Below are 23,624 nucleotides of genomic sequence, written 5' to 3'. Positions count from 1 at the left end.
TAACACGTGGCTAAACGTGCAGTTTATTAAACTGTTCCGGTTTCAATATTGTACTCGTAAATGACGCGTTATTTTGTACAAACCAATCGGCCGTGTCTGCTTTTCGTATGTTCGAATTCGGAGCGCGGTTCAGATGCACGTTACGGTACGAAGCATTTTCGATGATGATGACTGAGTTAGAGGGAAGATTAGGAATTATTTGTTGTTTTACCCATTGCTACTAATGAATAGAATTCATATAATCACAGTAATCATCTGGTTAGGTACCAGATTTAAATATAAGAAGCGTGCGTGTTCTTGACAAAAGCAGTTTCGAAACCGGCATGAACCACGCAAGCACGCTTCCCTTTAGAAATCGGAGCAGCAAAATTGCGGCCAGAGCCGTCACTCCATGATATTGGTTTGTTATTACTGGCATGTACATACGATTCGTCCATGTAAATTGTAGGTTGTTTTGGTTTAATAGCTTTTAAGTAACATAGCCTCAGTTCCCGATTTTCTACTAAAAGTTTTCTATTATCTATAGTTTTTTTTTACACGTGAACCCTGTCTCTGATAATGCGCCACAAAGACCAAAGGTTTCCTTTAAAATTGATTTTCTCCTCTACGACCGGTAGTAGCGATCGAAGAGTAAAGCGTTCTACATTTATCAATGAGGAAATTATAAATCGTTTCACGAATGACACTTTTGTCAAAGTTATCTAAGGACTTTTTATTTCTTTTTGCGATATTTTTTTTGGAGTGATAAAGCCTTTTTATAAGGATTAGTTTTTGCTTCATTTAAACTTTTTTGATCGCTACTAAGTGAATTCTCATACCTTGAGTGATATACCTACGAACATTTTTAATAATCTTTTTAGAGAAAGATCGGTCCACTTTGTGCAAACTTTATCATAAAATTAAAGAAATTTCCTTCATCGAAATGTCTTAGTGGAAATGTTCACCGTGTTCGTCACTTACGTCTCCTAGGTTGTCCGGGAAAAATCCAAATGTGAATGGAGGTAATGTATTTTCAAAGACATATTACATCCCATATCTCTGTATGAAGTAAGAAGTTGATTAATAATATCATGGTAATTCTGTTTGCCGAGAAAGTTTTTGCAAACGTCTTTAAATGAATCCCAAACTGCACTTTCTACTTTATTTAACGTGAATTAAATACATCATCTTTGTCCAACTCTCTTATTTGAGGACCAACAAATATTACTTCTTTAATTTTTTCTTCACTTATATTCGGAAATTTCTGCCTGATGTACAGAAATCCGGGACTATCCTACTTCATTGCTTTTAACAAATTGTTCATTAGTCCTAGCTTGATATGGAGAGGGGGTAAAAAATTTTTTTTTGGGTTCAACTAAGAGCTCATGAATAATATTTTTCCCATTTGTTGTTAATTTGTCTCGTTTCTTCCACTTGGTAACATAATTTGATAACATAATTTTTATCCATAGCTCTGCTGTCCCATTCGCAAAGAAAACACATGTACTTAGTATAGTCTAACTGCATGCCTAACAAAATAGCTATAACTTTCAGATCACCACATATGTTCCAGCTATGTTTTTTATAATTTATTTTTTCAAGAACGTCTTTCATCACATCGTATGTCTCTTTCAAATTAATACTTAAGTAATTGGTATCGAAGGATATTTGTTACCATTGTGTAGTAGAATCACATTTAAACTATACTTGGACAAATCTATGAAAAGGAGCTAGTCTTCAGGTTTATGAACTTATCCCAAGTGCAACATAATCTCATCAATATTTGTGTAATAAACCAAATTATTTTCATCAATAAAGTAGTGAGAAAGTTCTTTTTGTCGGCTTCGAAAACCTAAAAGTTTTGTATTTTTTTGAAGTAAATTCCAACCTTGCATTCTTGATCCTAACAGTTCAGCTTGATTTTTTGATAAATTTAAATCGACTCATTTAATTCACCTTGTGATATAAGATGTGGCTTATTGGAAGATAATTCCAAATCAAAATCATTGTTGTCTTCTTCAGAACTGTCTGATTCTTCATCGCTGCTTTTGAAACATACATGCACAGGGGCTCAGGAACTGGAATAATTTCACTGTTAGGAACAGGCATGATTGCAGATTGCAATGAAGGATATTTTACAGTATGCTTAGATTTTTTAGAATTTCCAGACATACTTGTTAAACAAAAGTAACAACCGGTTACAAGATCCTTTGTAACACACCAAACCATAGGTACACCAAATGGTAAAGCCTTCTGTGTACCTTTCAGCCATCTCTTAAATATACAGAACAATTAGTGCATACTGTGTAAGGAGCCCAAGTCTTATCCTGATCACCAATTTTACACTGAAAGTACAAATGATATGCTTTTTTAATTAAAGGTGTAATGTTTTTTCTATCTGATTTTACGGTAAACTCACCACATACATAACAAAAGACATCCACATCATTTACACAATTTCTAGGCATTATGACACTGCACTGTTAACAAACTTAAGACTGAACAAAATTAATTCATTCCTAAATCTAGTGCTTAATACAAACAGCACAGCTGTGTTCTTAGCTATATGTTTTGACCTGCACAGACATGATTAATCTTGTTCATGAAGGCTCATGAAGGCACAAGTTCTATGAACCTTTTGCAAACAGGTTAAAATAAAGTTAAATGAAGTTTGCAAAAGAGTCATAGAACTTGTGCCTTCATGAGCCTCTTAATAAAGGTTAAAATAAGGTTAAATAAATTATTTAATCTTATGTCAAGCTCTAGAATCAGTTTGCAAATTATTTACCTTTCCGTCTGAATCACTCTGAATATGAGTATTTACATACATTCTTGAGGAATATACTACTTCTGTGCTCCTTTTTATGTGATCAACACATTAAATAAGAATCTAAAGTATTTTATTGTTATGGTTTAAATGTTTTTATACTTTAATGAGGAGAATGAGATATGTGAAAATGCTAGTGAACCGGACTTATACAGGGAATTGCATCTGAGACCAGCTGATCTAGAGGTTAATGTGCTAATCAATATAATGACTGGCTGGACAGTGAATTTGTAAAATTAAATTTTTCGTGAATTAAAGGCAGGACAACAGTCTTTTTACAAATTTTACTAGTAAAATAGACAACTTAAACTAGATTTTTCTCAATTTTTTTGATGTAAAGCTTTTCATCAATTTAATTCTGTGTTCTAAATTTGTGTATATGAATGTGTGCAAATTTCATGGATGTATTTCTTGATTCTATATGTAAATGGTTATTAATAACTCACCTACAGTCAATTAAAAGAGCATGGCCTTCTTTTCCTAATGAAGAAATGTACTGATCCATAATTCCACAAGGAACACCAGCAAATTCATGTTCTGCTTTTTGACACATAAGTGCTTTATCTTCCAACCTAAATAAAAAAAAACAAAACATGGTAATGACTATTAAAAAAGAGAAAAAAACATGTCGCTAAATCATAATTTAAAATAAAGGTATTATTGTTGTGAAGAAAAAAAGGCATGTAGATAGAATATGAATACCTAAATTATTATGAGTATGGTACTATTACAGAGCTGTGACAGAGTAACATTGGGAAAGCAAACTGCTCTACTCCAGCTAAAACCCTTTCCAACATTTGGAGGTATGAATATTGAATCCATAGCTTGACATGATCAGCTTATAAAAATGAAATATTTATGATATTATCCTATTGAATGTTCTGATAAATCCTTGCATTTTATAGGTGAGGCTTTGAATACTTGAAAGAAATAAGAGGCTTAAGTGAAAGAAATTTTTAAAATATGCAGTTCACTATTTAAATCTGGCAAAATTTAATCAAGCTGGGTAGATGTAGAAAAGTTATAACAAAATTAAAATAAGAGTAAATTGTGCAATTATATTTTTTATATCTGAACAACAAACACATAATGTTAAGTCTGATCTACAAGAATGATGATCTACAAGAACCAGTTTATGTGTATACAGTGAAATTTCCTTATTTGCGCTTCCCGTACTCGCGGTGCAATATTTTGCTATGTCTTTTCTATAATCGCGACTAAAATTTTCGGTATTCGCGTACATTACATTATGTAGTGACATTAAAAAATAGAAATATTAAAAGATTTAAGGGCGCAGGTAGAGAATGAACTTGAAGACGTAAAAGATACTATCCCTGGGAAACAGTTAAATATCAAAACGCTTACCGAAGGCATTAAACTATCCCATGAACTTATCCAGTTTTTTATAGACGCTGATCCATCTTTGAATAGAAGCTTAATTAATCTTTACATATTTTGAATATACATTTTGCTTTGTATAAGAATACACATAACTTCACATTGATTTAAAACAAGGGCGAGACAAGGAAAAATTAAAAGTTTTTGTAAATGCAATCCAAAATACTGCAGGTTAATTTTCTAAATTTCCTTACAGTAATTTTAGTTTTAGTGTACGTAGTACTGTACTGCTGTTTTCTTGACTTTTTAAGGCGATAACCGAGTACGATTTGAATATGTAACACTGTTTAAAAATACAGTACATACTGTAGTGAGTTTTTAAATCAAACAGTTCGGTAAGTGCTTACGAGTAAATTATGAAATATACTTTTTTTGTCAAATATCTTTTCTGTAGTAACCTATGTACTGCACTAAATCAGTGCTTATAAATAATGTTGCCGTCTGTATCTCATCAATAACATCGTTCTAATTAAGTATTCTTGATTTTTTTTTCATTTTACGTAGAACCTAACCATTCTTCCTTAAATGAGATAAGTTTCGTTCTATATTCGCAGTTTCTGTATTTGTGTCATTTTTGCGGTCTCTAACCCCCGCGAATAAGGAAATTTTATTGTATTACATGTGTCTTGGTTCAATTCTCAAGATGTCACTCTGTTATGTTTCAGATGTTTTGAAACCATCAATTACATTCTGATGCAGATAAAAAACTTATGCAGGAACCATAAATTAATTTTCAAAAAATTTAATTTATGAAAAATTTTTGAAAACATTATTAAAACAGCAATCTTTTTATTCAGTAAAATAATATTAATTTTATCAGATATAAATTATGAATTACTTTTGTGAAGAGTCTTCAGTTAATGCTTCCAAAAATGTGTAAGTTGCAACTTCTAAAGAAGCACTGCTAGACAAACCACCTCCCATTGGTACTGAAGTAGTAATTACTGCATCAAATCCAGGAACATTTCCTGTATAAAAAAATATGAATCCATAGATTAGCATGATGAAGCAAGATTTAAACTTTTAGTAAAATAATGGAATATTTATACGTCAGAAACATTGCTGAGCAAGAGACTAGATCACAGTTATGAAAAAATCTTATGGAATCATACATTCACTTACTTAGAACATAAGTTGCAGATATTTTATTTCTTTATAAACATATTATTATCTTTAAATAACAAGAGTATTATTGTACAATTACATTATATTACAATTAAAATGCTGTAAAATATTGCAATGGTTAATATAAAATCCAGGTATTTAACAATTTAACTGCATTTGAAAATTTTTATGCCACTAGATGGTTTCATCAATACATTATTTACCTTTGTTGTTTATTCTGTGTTTATAACTGAAAAATTATAAAAATTAGTTTCGTAAGCAATAATTCATAAAATATATGGATATTTTTCTAATTTGTGATGCTATATTTTAATGTTTTACTTTTCTATGCATAAAAATAACAAACAAATTTTTGGTCAATAATTTGATTCTGTTATCAATTAATCTTCTTGTTGGAGGATCCCTAAGTCCAAAAGGCAGTTTAAAATAATGTTACCTTCTTTACCTGAAGTTTATAATTTCATTTATACTTAAGTGTGTGCTATAATTACATCAATGTATATGTTCATGATTCATGTTCATGATATGTATTTCAATGATTCATTCATGATTTGAGTAAAATCAAATAAAGTAAGGCATAAGGCCTTTGGAGTCAGAGACTTCTAAATCTTTCATTTTTGGATTTATCTTAAAAACCTCTAAAAAAAGTGTATGATCAATCTTCAGAGACAATCAACAAATATAATTTTTCATTATACTTATGATAAAGTTTATCTTTGTATAAGAGTAAATATTGTTTAAAATTATTATTTAGACTGATTACTTTATAATTATTCCATTTCTTTAAAACAATTCATATTCTCTAGAATATTATGCACAGTAATTACCATCTCATTTCTTGTCTTTACAGTGTTACAATAATATATAATATACTTGTATTGTTATGGGCAAAGATTTTTTTTCTTATATAATAATTACTTTCATTTTAAGTAAAGCCATCTTCAGTTTTTAATGGAACACATGGAAGAAGGTGTGTGTGTTTTCAAAGCAATTTAATGCCATTATATTTCAAAATTCAGAATGAAATAAAAGTTACATTAGTTAATGTTATCCAATTATATGGTAATTTGTAGCCATTTCAGTTAGTTGTGATTTATTCCCTATTTATTTAACTGTTTAAACTGTATTTTTAAATAATTATTAATATGCTATCAGTAGAACTTACTTATTCTTTTTTGACAAGCAAGATGCAATATCATTAAAAAAAATTCAAAAGTAATGCATATTATATTAAAGCATTTTATCATAAAGTTAATAATGATATTATTATAATAGTAAATAACTGAAATATTATGATTGAATAAGGACTAAAAAATAACTATATAAAATATTAACAATACTAATACAGAATTATTGAATTAGAAGGTATGATACTAAATTATACCCATTTACTCTTAATGCAACAAATTTGACAGAATTATTACAAAAGTATAAACAAAAATATTACGATCAGGCAAATTCATTAACATTAAAAATTTACACCTTATACAATTGCAAAAAAAAATTATACATATATATTTATATGGGCATAATGTTTAGAATCCATCTTTCTAACTTTTCTCCAAAATAACAACTTTAACACGCGTCAGACTGAGCCTCCACGAGGTGCGCCTGCACATATCTGGAACAAATAGGAGAAATCTGTCTGCTGAACTGAATCTAAACAAACTTCACAGCTTCATTTATCATCAAATCACATCTCACTAGATCACATCTGGAGTTGTAACTCAGGACCTAGTCCTGCCACAGGTGACCCCTGACATTCAACCATGAAAGGAGTATTCCACCAGCTGAACCAAGGAAAACCAAAGTTTAGAAAAGGCAGCATTTGAAAGTGGGCTGCAACTTAAAAGATAACATGTGATTGGAAGCATTGGAATGCCCCAAATTATTCATGAACAAGAAAAATATAAAGTCCAAAATCAAACCAAAGTAAATCACCTACATTTTCACACACAAACTATACTTGCTCATGCAAATTGGTAAACTGAAAATAATAACTGGCCTAATGGGCCAACACAAAATTCTCATCATAGATCTGCAGCAAATAAGAAACACCTACCAGGACACCATGGAAACTCAAGGATATAGGCTCTACAAAGGTACACCTGGGAGAGAGTGATGAAAAATGTCCCACAGTTTGGAACAGGCTTTTCCGTCAGCCTCAAAATAATAAACTCCATACAAAAATTCAAGTCACAATTCCCAAGAATCTCAACAAGTACCCTAAAAGCATCTAATAAAATAAAATCTACATTATAATAAACACCCACTCACCCACTAATAATAAAAATAATTCTCCAGAAGATCATAAAGAAACAGAAAAATTCTGGGGTCTACTCGACCTGACTATAAATAACAGCTCCAAAAACCATGTTAAACAGTTAATCGGAGATTTCAATGCTGAACTAGGTGGAGAACTACCGCTACATCATCGGAAAATGGCCCGTCCAAAAGAAAAAAAAAAAAAAATTCACAAAGATTCGTCGATTTCTGCAGAAACCATAACCTAATCTCAAAATCCACATATTTCAAGAGGAAATTTCAAAAACTCAAAATCCGGAAACAACCCGACCAGACTAAAGTAGAATGGCATCTAAACCATGTCTTCATGGACAAACACTACCACAAGAAGATCTTTTTTTTATCCCCTTCTCCCCCCAACCGGATATCCAATTAAGTATAACTCAGTTGGGGAGAGTGTCCATTTACTCTAAGGAGGCGTCCCCCGCCCACCGGTAGTACGCCCGGCACGGCAGGTTAGCCTCCCCAGTCTCGGATCTTTACTTCTTTGTTTGCCTGCCTCAAATTCCCCGCCTCAGAGATGAGGTCGGGCTACGCCGCCCCCCACCCCCTCAGCAGGGAACCGGGTCTCGGTCTTTATGCCACATCTCAAACCGGCGGCACCGACCCCACCGAGTACCAGGGCACCCGCAGGGCCGACACCACCGGCCGGGACTCGGTTTTTCTTTTACCCAACTTCTCCCCAGGAGTTCCCTCTCTTCTCAGGAACCCGCATACCTCGGCATACAGGCCCTCCACGGAGGGACTGTCCTCCCATCCCTACTACATTCCCCGTCTTCTAGCTTCTTCTTCCTTAGATCGGAGAACTTCACCTTCTAAACCAATTCCAGTTTACATCACTGAACACCAGCCAGTTGATTAAAATATCCGGTGTTAGCCTGTTTGCAGAGATCTCACTTCTGTTGCGTGACGATCTGGGACAAACAAAAATAGTATGTTCCGCGTTGTTTATCTCTTGGCAGTAATCACACTGCTGTGTAACCCTTTTTCCTATTTTATATAAGTACTGACCAAAGGAGCCATGACCCGTCAATAATTGTGTAACATAGAAGTCTACGTTACCCCTTCTTTTACCTTTCCAATCTCTTATGTTAGGGATTAGTCTTCTGGTCCAATCCCCCATGTTTGAGCAAGCCCATGCATTCTGCCATTCCTGATCTATTAAAACTGCATCCTCATCTCTTGACAGTCCCGTAGATCTTAATGTACGCCCTTTGACTTGTAGATCAATAGGAGGGACCTCAGTCAGTATACACAGTGCATCATATGAAACAGTCCTGTACCCTGCAGCAACCCGTAGCAAAGCAAGCCGATGAACGCTTCTTAGTTTCACTTTGTTCCTCTGGATGTTCATAACGTCTCCCCATACCGGGGCCGCATATAGTATCGCAGACGTAGTGGCTGCAGTTATCAACTCCCTAATCTCCATCCTTGGTGCGCCGTGGTTACGAAAGAGACCCCTCAGAGCCTTGATAGTGGGGGTTACCCTCTTACTTATCATATCGACCGGGGTTCCTGAATTTTAGGCTTTTGTCCAGTATAACTTCAAGGTATTTTGCATTATTGACCTCTATAATTCGTTCTCCTCTAATGTCTAAGTAGATATTCCTTATCCGTCTTCTTCCAGAGAAAATTATACAGCTAGATTTCGTAGGGGATATCTGCAGCAAGTTCCTTTCTAGCCACTCATCTATTAGACTTAAAGCCCGATTGGCTTTTTCCTCTATATTCACGACCTCCTTATCTTCAACTAAAACCGCTAAATCATCAGCATACCCTACCACGAATACCCCCTCCAGGTAGTTCGGTCTGAAAATCCCATCGTAAAAGATGTTCCAGAGGATGGGTCCAAGTACGGACCCCTGAGGGACACCTCCAAAAATTTGGAATATGGACTTCTCCTCTAGCGTTTTCACTTCAATATATCTTTGATGAAGGTATTGATTGATTTGATTAATCAGGTAATCGCTAATGTTCATTCCTTGTAATGTTTCAATTATTGATGGCCATGGAACGGATCCGAATGCGTTTTTAATGTCTAACATTACCATTAAGGGGAGTTTCCTGGTCCTCCTCGATCCTCTTCTGCTTGTTAATGCCCAGTTCATGACTCTATTTATCGCATTTATGGTTGAATGTCCTTTCCTGAAGCCATATTGCTCTGGCTGTAGGCAGTCCCTCTCTTCGAGTTCTTCTCTCAGCCTGGCTGCTATTAATCTTTCAGCGACTTTGCCCATGTTATTTATGAGACTGATTGGTCTGTAACCTCCTTGTCCGTTGTTTGTTCTTGCTTTGGGGAGGAATACTGTCCTGGATGCTTTCCAGCAATCAGGAAAAGTGCAGTTTTGCAGACCATAACTGGCTATGTCTACCATTTCCCAGGGAATAATTTTTGCCAGTCCTTTAATAACGGCAGCCGATATTCCATCCGGTCCTGGGCTTTTTTTATGATTCAGTTTTTTAATTGCCTCCAGGACTTCCTGTTGTGTGAATCTGCCACCTTCACATCTGATCACTTCTCTATTAGCAGACTCCTCTCTAGGGAACAAGGCTACCACAAGAAGATCTACAACGTAAAAACCCTCCAAGGAGTAGACGCAGGCTCAGATCACTATGTAATTAAAATTAAATTTACTCCCCAAACAAAGTAACAAAACCAAGCTCCTAAAATTAAAAGAAAAATGGACCTTATCCAAATAATCAAGAATGAAAATTGCCAAAATCAACCGAAAAAATAATAATCAAGATAAACTCGAAGATCTACTAAAGAATCTTAAACAAACTGCAGAAGAATTAGCCTCATTAAAATCCTGTAAAGACATCAATGGTGGAACAGTGAATTTGACGAAACAGTGGAGAAAAGACATCAAGCATGCCTATTTCACCAATCCCAAAAATAAGAAACATCCTTCCAAAATCTAGTAAAACAAAGAAAAGAAATCACCTGAACCCTAAGGAGAATAAAAATACAACACCATAAAGACATACTGAAGTCAATACATGAAGATTTCAATAAAACACAGACGGCAGACTACTACAAAACCTTAAAAAATCAGCTCCAAAAATACGAACCTTCTACCTTACTAATAAACAATAAAAAATGTGAACTGGCCCATAACAATAAAGACAACACGGAAATCCTAGCTAAATATGTCAACAAAAAACTCCAACATTCCAAAGAATCAGCAGAACTTCTAAACTTCAAAACCAACACCACCAGAAAAAATCAACCTTCCCACGATAAAAGAAGTCTACCAAGCATGAGTGAAATTAAGAATTACAAAGCAGCGGGAGAAGGTCAGACATTTGTAGAGATCTGGAAACATGCAGGAAGAGCAGCAAAAACCTCCCTTCATCAACAGGTTGTCAACATCTGGATCAAAGAAGAACCACCGAAACACTGGACGACAGTCCTCATCCATCCACTACACAAAAAAGGGGACAAAACAGACCCTAACAATTACAGGAGAATTCCCTCCTGGACATAATATACAAAATTATTTCAAGAATCATACTGAACAGGCTCGGTAAACAACTTGAGAAAAAACTATGAGATAACAGAGACACAAAAATTCAAAGGCGAGCTCTCGAAATCTCGAGTTGAAATCAAGACTGCACTAAGGCGATGGGGTCTCACTGCTATTATTCAACTGCGGTCTAGAAAAGGTAAAAATGCCACCAACAGTAAAAATAGGCCGAAAAATCAAAACAAAGTGCCTTGGTTTCGCCGACCACTTGGATATTAGAATATAGATATTAGAACTTCCAACACATTGCAAATAAAATTGGCATCAAAATACCATTAGAAAAGTTAGAGATTAAGGCCCAAAAACTAACACGATTAAAAGTAAACGTAAATGGTAGTAAAATCAAGATAGTAACCCAATTTACGTAAATACCTCGGAAAAATAATAAACAGCCTCAATGAAAAAATCCTCGATCCAAATAAGAAAAAAGAAACTAGCTAAAGCTTAAAAATTAACCTGGTACATTAGGACTGATTAGAATTGAGTGTTTGTGTAATATATTTATACATATAGTATATTTTGTTATATAAAATTAAAATACTATCATATAAAATTACATACATTGGCTACCAACATATAGTTTTATCTTCAATATCATCTCCATTAAGTCAAATTTAATTAAATTAGGTTTACCCGTTCCTACCAACGGGTTTGGTCTAGTGGCGAACGCGTCTTCGCAAATCAGCTGATTTCAAAGGCGAGAGTTCCCCAACGTTCAAATTCTAGTAAAGGCAGTTACTTTTATACGGATTTGAACACTAGATCGCGGATACCGGTGTTCCCCAACAAAGGCGAGAGTTCCCCAACGTTCAAATTCTAGTAAAGGCAGTTACTTTTATACGGATTTGAACACTAGATCGCGGATACCGGTGTTCTTTGGTGGTTGGGTTTCAATTAACCCCACATCTCAGAAATGGTCTACTTAAGACTGTACAAGACTACACTTCACTTACACTCATACATATGATCCTCTGAAGTAATATCTGACTGTGATTCCCGGAGGCTAAACAGGAAAAAAAAAGGTTTACTTGTTCCTGAGAAATAATGTTTTTGTTTAAAATCACAAAATGGTGACTAGAAAACAAAGCAGAATAGGAATTATGTCGATATGAACCTTTTTCTCATTTTGGTGTCTTGAATCAGTTTCTGAAGTTCTGAGAATAAGTCCGGGAATGTTCCCGGAACACTCCATATATATGTGTGTATATGCATGCAGAATGATTTCAAACTGCACGGCAATTTCTCGGATGATGATTCTATAGCAAAAAACAAGAAAAAAGTTCATATAAACGCAAAGGTAGAATACGTTTCGTCAGCGAGTTTAGGCTCGTGAAACATTTAACCCTGCTTTCTGCTCGCTCTAAAAAATTAAACTGCACTAAAATTCTTGGTGTATAAATCGAGGGGTAAATTTGGTTCTTCCCTATGGTTTTTGATCTAAAAAATTGAATAAAAGTAGTCCCAAATCTCTATCTGAAAACCCTAAAACACGAAAACCTTTTATCGGAAAATATACTTTTTTAGGTTTGGAATTAAAATGGTATCACTTTTCCAATCCTGTGCATGTGTTTTGTTTCTAATTAAAGTTGAACTTCTCAAATCTGTATTTAATTCTAATAGACGTTATTTACATCATTTTTTCAGAATTAAATTCTCAACAAAATTAACTAGATATTTTTATTAGTTATTGTTAAATTAACAAAGATTTTTATTATAGAAAACCTATCAATTATAGAAAAAAAGATATATTTAAAAAAATAAAGATCATACTTTCTGTTTTTTTTCTAAACATTATATTAAATATCAAAATGGTTATTTGAAGCTCCAGACATTTTCTTCAAAGCAGTCTGAAGAACTGTTAACAGAAATCATCTGTATTATCACTAATGTCAGATGTGTGTCTGGATGATATTGAAGATAAAACTTTAAGTTGATAGTTAATGTGTGTAATTTTGTTATGTGATAATATTTTAATTTTGTATTTTTTTTCGTAAAAAATTCAATACATGTAAATGTACATTACACAAACACACAACTCTAATCTGATATACCAAAAAGTACAGTTTGAGTTTGATGACTTATACTAAGTCAATTTCAAGGATTTTTTATTTGATAACTCAGTCTGCATTTAGTTGCAGTTTGTAACTCATGTTTTCATATGAGTGCTCCAAAAAATGTTTTTAATATACTTATAATTTCAAAATGAAACTGATGACCCGCGTAACCACAAAACTTTGTCTTTGTGTTATACATTTTCTCTTTTGGGTCAGTTTATAACACGATGATTAAAAATATTTACTAAGAAAATGACAAAATAATTATGCACATTAACTCTTAATATGTAAGCAATAAAAACAATTTCTATTAACAATTAATTAGTTTTAGTTTGGTGAGAGGGGTTTTATGACTAGACTCCTATCTATGCACCAACCTATAAAAGAAACAAAGCATAAAAATTTGTAATGTTCATATCTGAAGATCATTATCATATAATTTGAACCCACATTATCACTTCACAATGAAGGTTAGCTTTCATAATGGAATAGAGTAATGAAATTAAAAACAGAAGGGAAAAAAAGGAAAATTAATCATTAGTATATTTCTATTTTTTCATAACAATTTCCAGTAAAAACTAATAATTTCAATTTCAGTATATCATGCAATTGTTGTGCCAGTCTCTACTTTAGTGCAAATGTTCTCTTTTATACAACTAACACAATGTTTTATATGTATCAATAATTATTTGAGTAATTCTCACTAATGAACTATTACTAATTACTTTACTGTTATTACTTTTTACTTTGATCTATTACTAATTAAATAATAAATAATGAAAACAGCAAAAAAGATGAGAAGCTAAAATTGACTGTCAATGTCTTTATTCTAAATGAAGCAGCGCGTGTATTCCTCCTCATTCGTTCACAATCATCCATACTGAAAGTAATTAGTTCAAATAATGGCAACCACTACTTGCGGCCATTTTGTTACAGACAACCATGTGTCATCATGTACAGAAAAAATTAAACTTCAATTTAGTAAATAATTTTTTTGAAAAACACGAGCGTAAATTATTAACAATAGCATACCTGTTTACATTTGGCAACTTGGAGGTTGCGGCTGACTGAGAGCCGGCAACCATTTTTTTTTTTTACATTATTCACATCATTTTCTTTCAAATGACATTTAATTCACTTAAAAAAAATATAGTTGCAATTTGTTAAAATAAATTAATTACAATATATTTAATTAAAGGTAATTGCGGCTAGTTTTTGCTAGGAAACCCGGCAGTAATGTATTAAATTATCATTAATCATTCATTTAAATCGAGTTTCATTAAAAAAACAGATGCCTTCAGAAATCAGCTGCTGGATCTTCTACTATATACACTGTTTCCGTCAAGAATGCCACATGATATAGGTCAATTAATAGACATAATTTGGAAAGAGACAGAAGCAGGCTATAACATAACTTAACATTTGAAATAATATTAAGGCCAAGAAACAAACAGTTGTATAAAAAAAATTAATATAGGAAGTCATACAGCAAGTATATAATAAAAAAATTAATGTTTGAGGTCACTGACATTAGAGCTGACCTTAAGTTATCAATCTATTTTTGTATGACTAACCACAAATTAGTTTACAAAGAACCTTCTGCTTTTATATAAGTATATTTAAACTACAAACTTTTATATTGCTATTTAAATTTTGTTTTACTCTTAAAAGTTTTATCTGAATGTCAGCACATGTGCACTTATATAAGTTCTTAAAAATCAACATTGTTATAGGTTAGTTAGTAAATGTTTTGAGATATAGTTAAAATGTATATCGATGTTTTATTACACATTATTTTTATTAATACTAAAATATTATAAATATAATTTGTTACACCCATTTGAAAGTAAAAGAAAACAATACAATTTTGTAATGATTATATAACTGTTGTTTGATAACTTCTTACATCCGTTTATAAATAAAATACTACTTCAAAATATTTAGATAAAACTATTTCAAGGTTATCATAATCTGTCTTAATAAAATAAAATAATGTAATTATTTATGACATAATATTATTTATACCTCATTGATTTAATTTTTTTTTTTTACTAAGGATATTAAAACGTAAGCTATAGAATGTTAAAAATTAAAGAAAAACATTATAGTTGAAATGTGCAAAATTTGCCACCCAATAATAAAGTAAAAAATTATTTTTATTATGAAAGATGTAAATTATATGATTATAATGGTGCAATTCTCTTGCCTGGAAATAGCTGTATGGAATTTACAGGTAATAAATGAGTTATTTTCTATTGTAAGGTCAATTTTCAAGCCATGTTTATTAATGAAATTTTTAAGATAATTTATAATTTTTTCTTTTATTCCTTTTTTTTGTTTGTTTAGAATCACTGTCAAAATTTTGTTTTAAAAGGTTCCACTTATTTAAATGTAATTTATTTTAATTTTAATAAATGGAGATTGCACTGTTTCATATTTATCAACAAATTTCAATAAATACTGACTATATACAATATAAATGATATTCAAATTTATCTAAATTACATTTGTTAAAATTGTCATGATTGCTTGTAACAAATGATTTATTCAAACAGATTTTATTAAGCAGTTTTATAAATAATGTTTTTTTTAAATCCAATTTCTAATTATTTTTATCTGATAAATCTATTGCTAAATTTTAGTCACTTTCAGGTTTTTAATTGAAGAAAGTGATGTCTATTTTGTTATCTCATTATTTTATTTAAACTCTCATGTAAACTTAATCACTCATATAGTTGAAATGAATTATTTTATATTTGTGAAAATCAGTTCAGATGTTCTAGAAATGCAGGGGTAAAAACAAATATGCAAATTACCCAAATACATTAATCTGCTTCCTAAATTGTCAGACAAAAAACATTTTCGTGCATAAATTATTAACTAATCATCTATTACCTTTGAAATTAGTAATAACACCCTTGATGTAATTAGCCCATTTTGGATTACCAGGTTTCAGACTTTGTCTTTCTGAAATAGAAAATATGATTAATGATGGATTGTCGGAATTCTCTGACAGTGTTTTTATTCGACAATCATCTGAGTTGTTCTTCTTGCCTATGACAACCGTTACCATCGGCAGTGCCTGTAAATAAAGTTTATTTCTTTAGCTTACAGATATACCTTTTCACTAATAATGTAGTATTATATTTAACAAAATATTCTCTATTTTATTACATAAAAATCTGATGTGGACACCACATAACTTCCTTTTACACCTATTAAATTACATATACACATTTTTTGCTGCACTTCCTTTAAACTTATTTCATTTGAAAGTGAGATACGATCCTCCAATTCTTTAACAAAGTGTACAGTTACACAATTGCTGAAATATTAGTTTTTATTAACATCAAATATTTATACAATTATTAATTCAACAATATTTCATGAAATATTAGAACAGCATAAAGTCCCTTTATTACTCGTATTACTAGATCAATATTATTCATATCTTCATGAGTTACTGATTAACAAAATTTTCAGATTTCTGGTGTGTTGTATAAATAAAAGTTAATAATAATTAAACTATTCTGTTTAGTGAACTCATGTATACTGGTTAAAAATGTTAATTTTGACCATATGGTGCAAAATATTCAGTTATTGTTATTGGATTATTTGGTAAATTATCAAAAATGAAAAAGAAACATAACATGAAGAAATATATCTAAAAAAAACGACAAGATGAATATGAAGAGGAAGAAAATGTTAAGAACAAGGGAAGAATAAAAAAAGTACGAAGATGATAAATATAAAGAGGAAGAAAATTTTAAAACCAAAGAAAGAATAAAAATATTAAGAGCAAATGATAAATATAAAGCAGAAGAAAACATTAAGACAAAAAAAAATAATAAAAAGATTAAGAGAGGATAATGAATATAAAGTGAGAGAGAAAATTTGAAAACTAGAGAACAAGTACACAAATCAAGATCAGAAAAATTTATCAAACAAAATAGTGATTAAATGATTGGTAACAAAATACAAGTCAACGAAAAGATGTTCAACTCTGACTTAAGGAGAATATTGTCTGACAATATCAGAGGAATAATGAACTAAAAAATAATTTTTTTTGCAATTTTTTAAAGATTGGGCATGTGTGCATCAGTGTATTTGTTGTTCTTGTGAGGGTCTATTTTTCAGTCACTCTGTAGTTAACTTTAATGTAGATAAAATTAAACATAAATTCCAGAATAATTAAATTAAATAAAACTAGAAAATCAAAAAATAAAATGATTCTAAATTATAATTTTCAATTAATATTAAAAAATCAGATGTTTCACCAAATCTATTACATAAACACATATGTAATAATGCTTATTAAATTAAATATACACATTTTTAAACGTACATAAAATTTTATTTCACTAATAACATCAGATATTTTTCATTTTTTTTAGTTATTATTGAATAATTATTTATTGTAATTTTTTTTTTACAATTACGGGTTAATAATAAATATTAAATCAATATATTTAAATTTAAAAAAAGTTAAAAAAAGGAGACAAAGTCTGATTCGAACTGATGTGCCTTTCCCTTATAGATATTTCAAATATAATATTAATATATTATAATATTTCAATTATTTCATTAATTAAAATTTTATTTGGCTATAATTCTGGAATCAATGAAAATAAGTACTACGTATTATATATTGTTGAAAAACTCTCAATGAGGGCTTATTTTGCAGTTAAAAAGCCCAAAATCAATTTTTTTTTTTGATTTTGGGATTTTTTGGAGACTTTTGGTTCAGCCGATTCCAATAAAAAGGGGAGGTGCACAATTAGACGTTACAACAATCCTAAATAAAAAATTTCAACATACTTCGGCTAACCGTTTTTGAGTTATGCGAGATACGTACGTACGTGCATACATACATACGTAAGTACAGAAGTCACGCCGAAACTAGTCAAAGTAGATTTAGGGATGATCGAAATGTATATTTCCGTTGAAATCTGAAAACCGACATTTTTCGCCATCACAATACTTCCTTTAGTTCGTACAAGGAAGTAAAAATACAAGCAGTTAGAATATATCATAAATGTAATTTATGATATATTCTATATATTACTGTATTTAATTCTTTATTCTTAAAGTATTTAAATATATAATTACTCAGACTTTTGTGTGCAGTCTGTCAGGCTTGGTATTTTTCATATATTCCATGTAAAATTTATTTCACAATTTATTTCAATAGTAATTATTATTTGAAAGAAAAAAAAATTACTTATTAATTATGTAACATATTCTCACACATATACGCGCAGATACACGATTGGACGCACGTACACATTTTTTTTATATTCATAAATTTTATTCTTATTAATTGCAGCTGGCTTGGTGGACTACAATAATAAATTTTCATTAGGGAAAAGTTGAGCAATTCTGTTGAAAAGAATAAGATTATTTTTCTTAAAAAAAAGCTGTTTTTCTTTTTTTTATAATTTTAACCAGAATTAAAAAATTGTATTTTAATTATAAATTTTTAAATCATAGACATAAAAATCTAATTTAAGTATAAATTTTTAAATCATAAATTGAAAAATTTATACTTAAATTAGACTTTTGATTTTTGTAATAATTTAGATTTTTGTTAGAAATCATAATTATAATCATTTTAATTATAAGTTGTAAATCATAATCATTTTGTTAGTAAATCTTTTTTTTGTTTCATGGCATACAGTATAATGTTTTAATAGAAACACATTTTTATTGCAGAGGAATAAGGTGCACATGTAACCTTTTAGTGGGCTCTATGAAAAATATTTGATTCAAAAATTACTGAGCACAACTAGAAAATGTTATATTATGTGTTAAAGGATGTATCAATTGATAAAATGAAAGACATTTAACAAAAATTATTTTAATCATTACAAGATGTTATTATTGCTTAATCCATAGTTTCATCTACACAACGATTAAATTTTAAATACTGATAACAAATAGTCTCGTTTTCTTATCTTAATAATTATACACATTATAATTATAATATATCTATCTTGTAATATATTATGATTATATGATAATCATATCGTAATATTATGATTATATATCTTGTAATAGTCTTCATTCAACTTATTTTTAAAATAAAATGTTAAACGCGACGAGTGTAGCGCTAAAAGTAAATTTAATGGAAAAAGCGTTGTTTTTTACTTACCATAGGTAAAACGAAACCATCATTATAATCGGTATGTTCTCCAATCAAATTTACCCTCCCAGGTGCACAGCCTGCTATTTCTGGATAACCCCCAAACAATGCCTTGAATGATTCTACACCCTTCTGAAGCAGTTCGTTTATTTGCGTTTGAGACCTTTCCATTTTTCAGACTTCTGTTAAACTTAAATTATTTCCAAACCAATTATACTTTTATTTATCAATATGACCTTCTTTCGTCCTCGTATATTCTCTTTTGATAAGCAATAACTATAAACAAGAAAAAAAATTCCTCACTTAGTTACGTCTCTAATCGTGTATTAAACTTTTTTAGTTTCAGTGCTACCATTATAAGGGAAAATCTAATTGGTACAAATTGCCTAATAGCGTACCTAAAAGGATATCTAAAATATAAGATAAAAATACCCCATATTGCCCTTTACACAATGTTAGTGAATTTTGATAAGCCGGAGAAACAATCATTATATCATGGTACGGTATGCGCGTGTGAGACTTGAAAGAGAATTCACCGCGCAAGTTGTTGCAGGTGACGTCTTGACTATGCATGTGTGAATGATTTATTAAAGCTAAAATTTATTTAAAGTATTTCTATTTCTGTAAATTTGTATGTTAGTGATAGTAAATTAAAATAAGTGTTAACAAAATTTATTCATTTAATTGTTTCTTTTTCTATATGAATTTCAGTATGTTATTTGAGGTTATGGTAAACAATTTGATAATGCTATCAAACGGCAGCAATCTGTTCAACAAAATTCGCATTTAAATTATTGAATTATTTTCGAAATGTCCGTCTCTGATCCCATGTTGAAGGAACTAAAAGGTAATTGATTTTAAGAAAAATTGTCACGTATCAGTGTTGAAATTGTTTATCAAAATGATCAAGTATAAATGATTTAATGTAAAAGAGTTCTAATGTCGACGAGTTGTAATACTGATTGGGCTAACGTTTCTTTTAAATTTTAATTCTCTTTTTTGGAGTGATGAAGTTTTGCGTGTGAAAAGTAGTGTAGGTTGTTAACCGTTTAGCACTTGCAGAATGCTTGATTGACTTCTGTGTATGTAAGAACTAGATTGAAGTGAAATAATGTTGGTAGCAGATTATTTTCTTTAAGATGTTTAATGATGAATTATAAAACTTGGGTGTTATTTTTAATGTAAAACGAAGTTGGCAGTTTATTTGTTTGTGGTAGCAAATATTCCCAAGATCTTAAAGTTTTTTGATAATAGAGTAGTAAAAGCAAGGGAAAAATAATTTAATGGAAATAATTCCATTGAATTTAATTATTATAACTAGTAAAGTATTGTTGTAAATAGTAATTAAACATTGTGGAGAAGGGAATTGAGGTGTGCAAGTGTGCATTACTGAAAATGTGTTTGACAATGACCATATTTATCTCACACTATTCCTACCCCTAATTGATGTGTATGTGTTGTTCGACCACTAGACTATGTTGTACCTTACAAACCAAACATACTTAATTGTACTTTGTGCACTATAATGGGGGGAGTAAGTAATAGTTTTGATGTTATGTTGATGTTACTTTCAAAATCTTCATCACTGAAAAAAAGGCACGTGCATACCTTTACTACATTTGAAACAAGTCTTATGTCCTGATAGTCTGACTATCATGCTGGCTTACTAATTAGACATCATATTGTGGAATATGTATATAATGTATGAACATTACATACTGTATCCTCTCCAAATCTCTTTTTTCCTGCAAAATGTTCTTCAGTATAAAGTTTAACTAATATGCTGAAATCTAGTACTATTTTGCTGAGAGTTGAGTTACAAGTGATGTTTTCCTCAATTCTCTTTCCAGATAGTGGCCTATCATTCTATATTTTAGCTGTTCACAATTTTTTTTTGCTGTTGCTTCATTGCACATACTTAAACTTTGTATTTTAGAAAGGAAGATGAACTGCCAGAAGCTTCCCAGGAATTAAAGCCAAATTAGTACCAGTATGCTGACCAGCATAGTGCTGGTCATTCATATTATAAACTTCTCACAAAACAGTACACCTTAAGTGGATCATTTTAAGAGATGTTTTTCAGATTTAGTTATATTACAGTATTTTTTTATAAATTAATGATTTTTTTTTAATCACTATTGTGGATTATGCCTACTTTTCAGTGTTTTATCTTTGAGCGTGATTATAATATCTGTACTGTGTACTGTTTTTTCCCTCGTTTTTTCTCATTCTTTGTAATGGTTTCTTAGTTTTTTTGTAATAGTTTCTCATCTTTTTTCTTGTATCAGTTTTTGTACTATCTTGATGTACCATATTTCTTATTTTAATTTTGTTGAATGTTGTGTGTTTTATTAGGTAATCAGTCACCTGCGTAAAGTATTCAAATCTGATATTTTCCTTATTCTAATATCAGTTTACAGTTCTGCAGACTAGTTGTAGTATCTTTTTCTTTTTTCAGTTACTAAATCTAAGATCAGCCTTAGTCTGGCAGATTATGTTAAAAACAATCATTGTACCACCATTATAAGTTGTGAGTTCTTTACGTTAAAGATAGGCTATGAAGAATCAGTTGCCTAAAATTGCATAAAAACTATTGTTGTTGAGTGTGTAAAGATGCTGTAAAGTAGCTGACTCAAGGTAGATTACTAGTTGAATTCCTTTTAAACATTGATATCTTTAATTTTGTTTAATTTATTATTTGATATATTTAAATCTTGAAGCAAATTCTTCAGAATTTTTTGGTGGTATTTTTGTCATAATCATAATATACTTTTTGAAAAAGTGTAAACAGCTGTTTAACAGGTTGGCTGCCGCAATGTTTAAGGAAATGCTTTCCTCAGGGGCTGCAAGAGAAAAACAAAATATTATCAATTGAGAATATATAAGTTAAAAATTTGTGTCATTTTCAAGGATTAAAAAAAAGGTGAGGATCACCCGTGATCTTCACGGCTTACCAGGAAAAACATTTTCTTCATAGGCTGTTATTGCAGGTGATCCTCACTTACAGTGCTATTGAAATTTAAATAATTTTTTATATGATTTAATTTCCTCAATTGTCTTTACTTCTTAATTAGCTTTGAATATGTTTAGAGAAGCAAGATAAGCGCATAAATTTTTCATATTCACTACACGTCTCGAGTTTGACATTTTTTTTGGCTTGCTGACAACCATGAATAGCTGATGCTTCTGAATAGCATAATATACATCTTCTTCTTATGCATCTATTATGATTATCTCTCTTATCTGTTGGTTGAAACATATGTTCAAATTGCTGAGTTATGTTCTTTGTTATGTACTTTTAGAGTGACTACCTTATTACTATTTTTATCAATTTGTAACACTAGTTATCTGAATTCTGTAATCTGTACTTTTTACGATGAAATTTATTGTAGATTAACCATGCATTAACAACTGATGTATTAAGTAAAAGTTCAAATGCCACTTTATGGTTTGACACAGTGTTGACAAGTAGCTTGCCATTTGGTCTGAAATATCAGTGCCTATTAAAATAACACTACACAGTATCAAGATATCAATATCACTAAAACTGTATTCACTAAAAGTAACAATGAGAGTCATAATTGAAGAACCAGCATGGATACTTGTGGCCTGTATGGAATAACCGGCTGAAGATCGCATGCACATCTCGTGACAGACAACCTGTTAAAAAAACGAGCTAAGTTGTGTGTCTTTTCAATTTCATACTCCATTTTTGACTCTATGTGTAAAATTTGTATCTGTGTTAATAGATAACTTTATGAAGTCTGTAGATGAGGACTTTTTTGTTATAATTAATCTGCCTCTGAGAAGTTTTAAAAGTATATCTCTAAGTACTGTTTTAATATTTTAAACACTTCATAGAAAAGTATTTGAGTCGAAGAAGTGCCCTCAATTTCAATAAAATATTTTACTGTCTATAATCAGTTAGTAACAGGCTTAAATGAGAACTACTTCACTATATAACACTTATAATTGTGTAAATTACATCAGGAATTAATGGGGGTTGCTGTATCATCATTGTATGGTTAATTGCCTGTTGCTAGTCCTTTGCACCATATCCATCTTCATTTGCCTTTACCTATTGCTAAATTTTTTAGCTACTGGTAGCTCCATTTACTTTTTGCTCATGATTTTTGCTGTAATTGTTTTTCTTTTTTATAACTTCTGCTAATCTATTACTGTTTTAACCATCCCTTTCATGATAATTTCCCATCCTGTTAGCTTTACTATTCTGATTGTTCTGATAAACCATCCACTCTCGTTTACAT

The 23,624-nt window shown here is 30.9% G+C and overlaps 2 protein-coding genes across 3 annotated transcripts in view; one reads left to right on the top strand and one right to left on the bottom strand.

The window, feature by feature from the left end:
- Positions 1 to 19,724, bottom strand: part of LOC142326282 (galactokinase-like) — a 49,369-nt gene extending 29,645 nt beyond the window's left edge. The window contains exons 1-4 of the mRNA XM_075368642.1: positions 19,366 to 19,724; positions 16,110 to 16,296; positions 5,043 to 5,172; positions 3,253 to 3,378 (exon numbers count right to left, since the gene is read on the bottom strand). Of these exons, the coding sequence (XP_075224757.1) occupies positions 3,253 to 3,378; positions 5,043 to 5,172; positions 16,110 to 16,296; positions 19,366 to 19,527 (605 nt within the window). The 5' untranslated portion in view covers positions 19,528 to 19,724. The remainder of the gene's footprint in view (positions 1 to 3,252; positions 3,379 to 5,042; positions 5,173 to 16,109; positions 16,297 to 19,365) is intronic.
- Positions 19,724 to 23,624, top strand: part of LOC142326280 (uncharacterized) — a 70,749-nt gene continuing 66,848 nt past the window's right edge. Inside the window, exon 1 of one of the 2 annotated variants that reach the window (XM_075368639.1) lies at positions 19,724 to 19,854. In XM_075368639.1, coding sequence (XP_075224754.1) covers positions 19,809 to 19,854 — 46 coding nt within the window. In that variant the 5' untranslated portion in view covers positions 19,724 to 19,808. Of the gene's footprint in view, positions 19,855 to 19,888; positions 20,204 to 23,624 lie in introns of those variants that run through there. The other variant, XM_075368640.1, reaches the window with a different exon arrangement.

This window comes from Lycorma delicatula, chromosome 6, assembly GCF_047948215.1.
Source record: "Lycorma delicatula isolate Av1 chromosome 6, ASM4794821v1, whole genome shotgun sequence".
NCBI lineage: Eukaryota > Metazoa > Arthropoda > Insecta > Hemiptera > Fulgoridae > Lycorma > Lycorma delicatula.
This window is presented reverse-complemented; position numbering and strand designations above follow the sequence as displayed.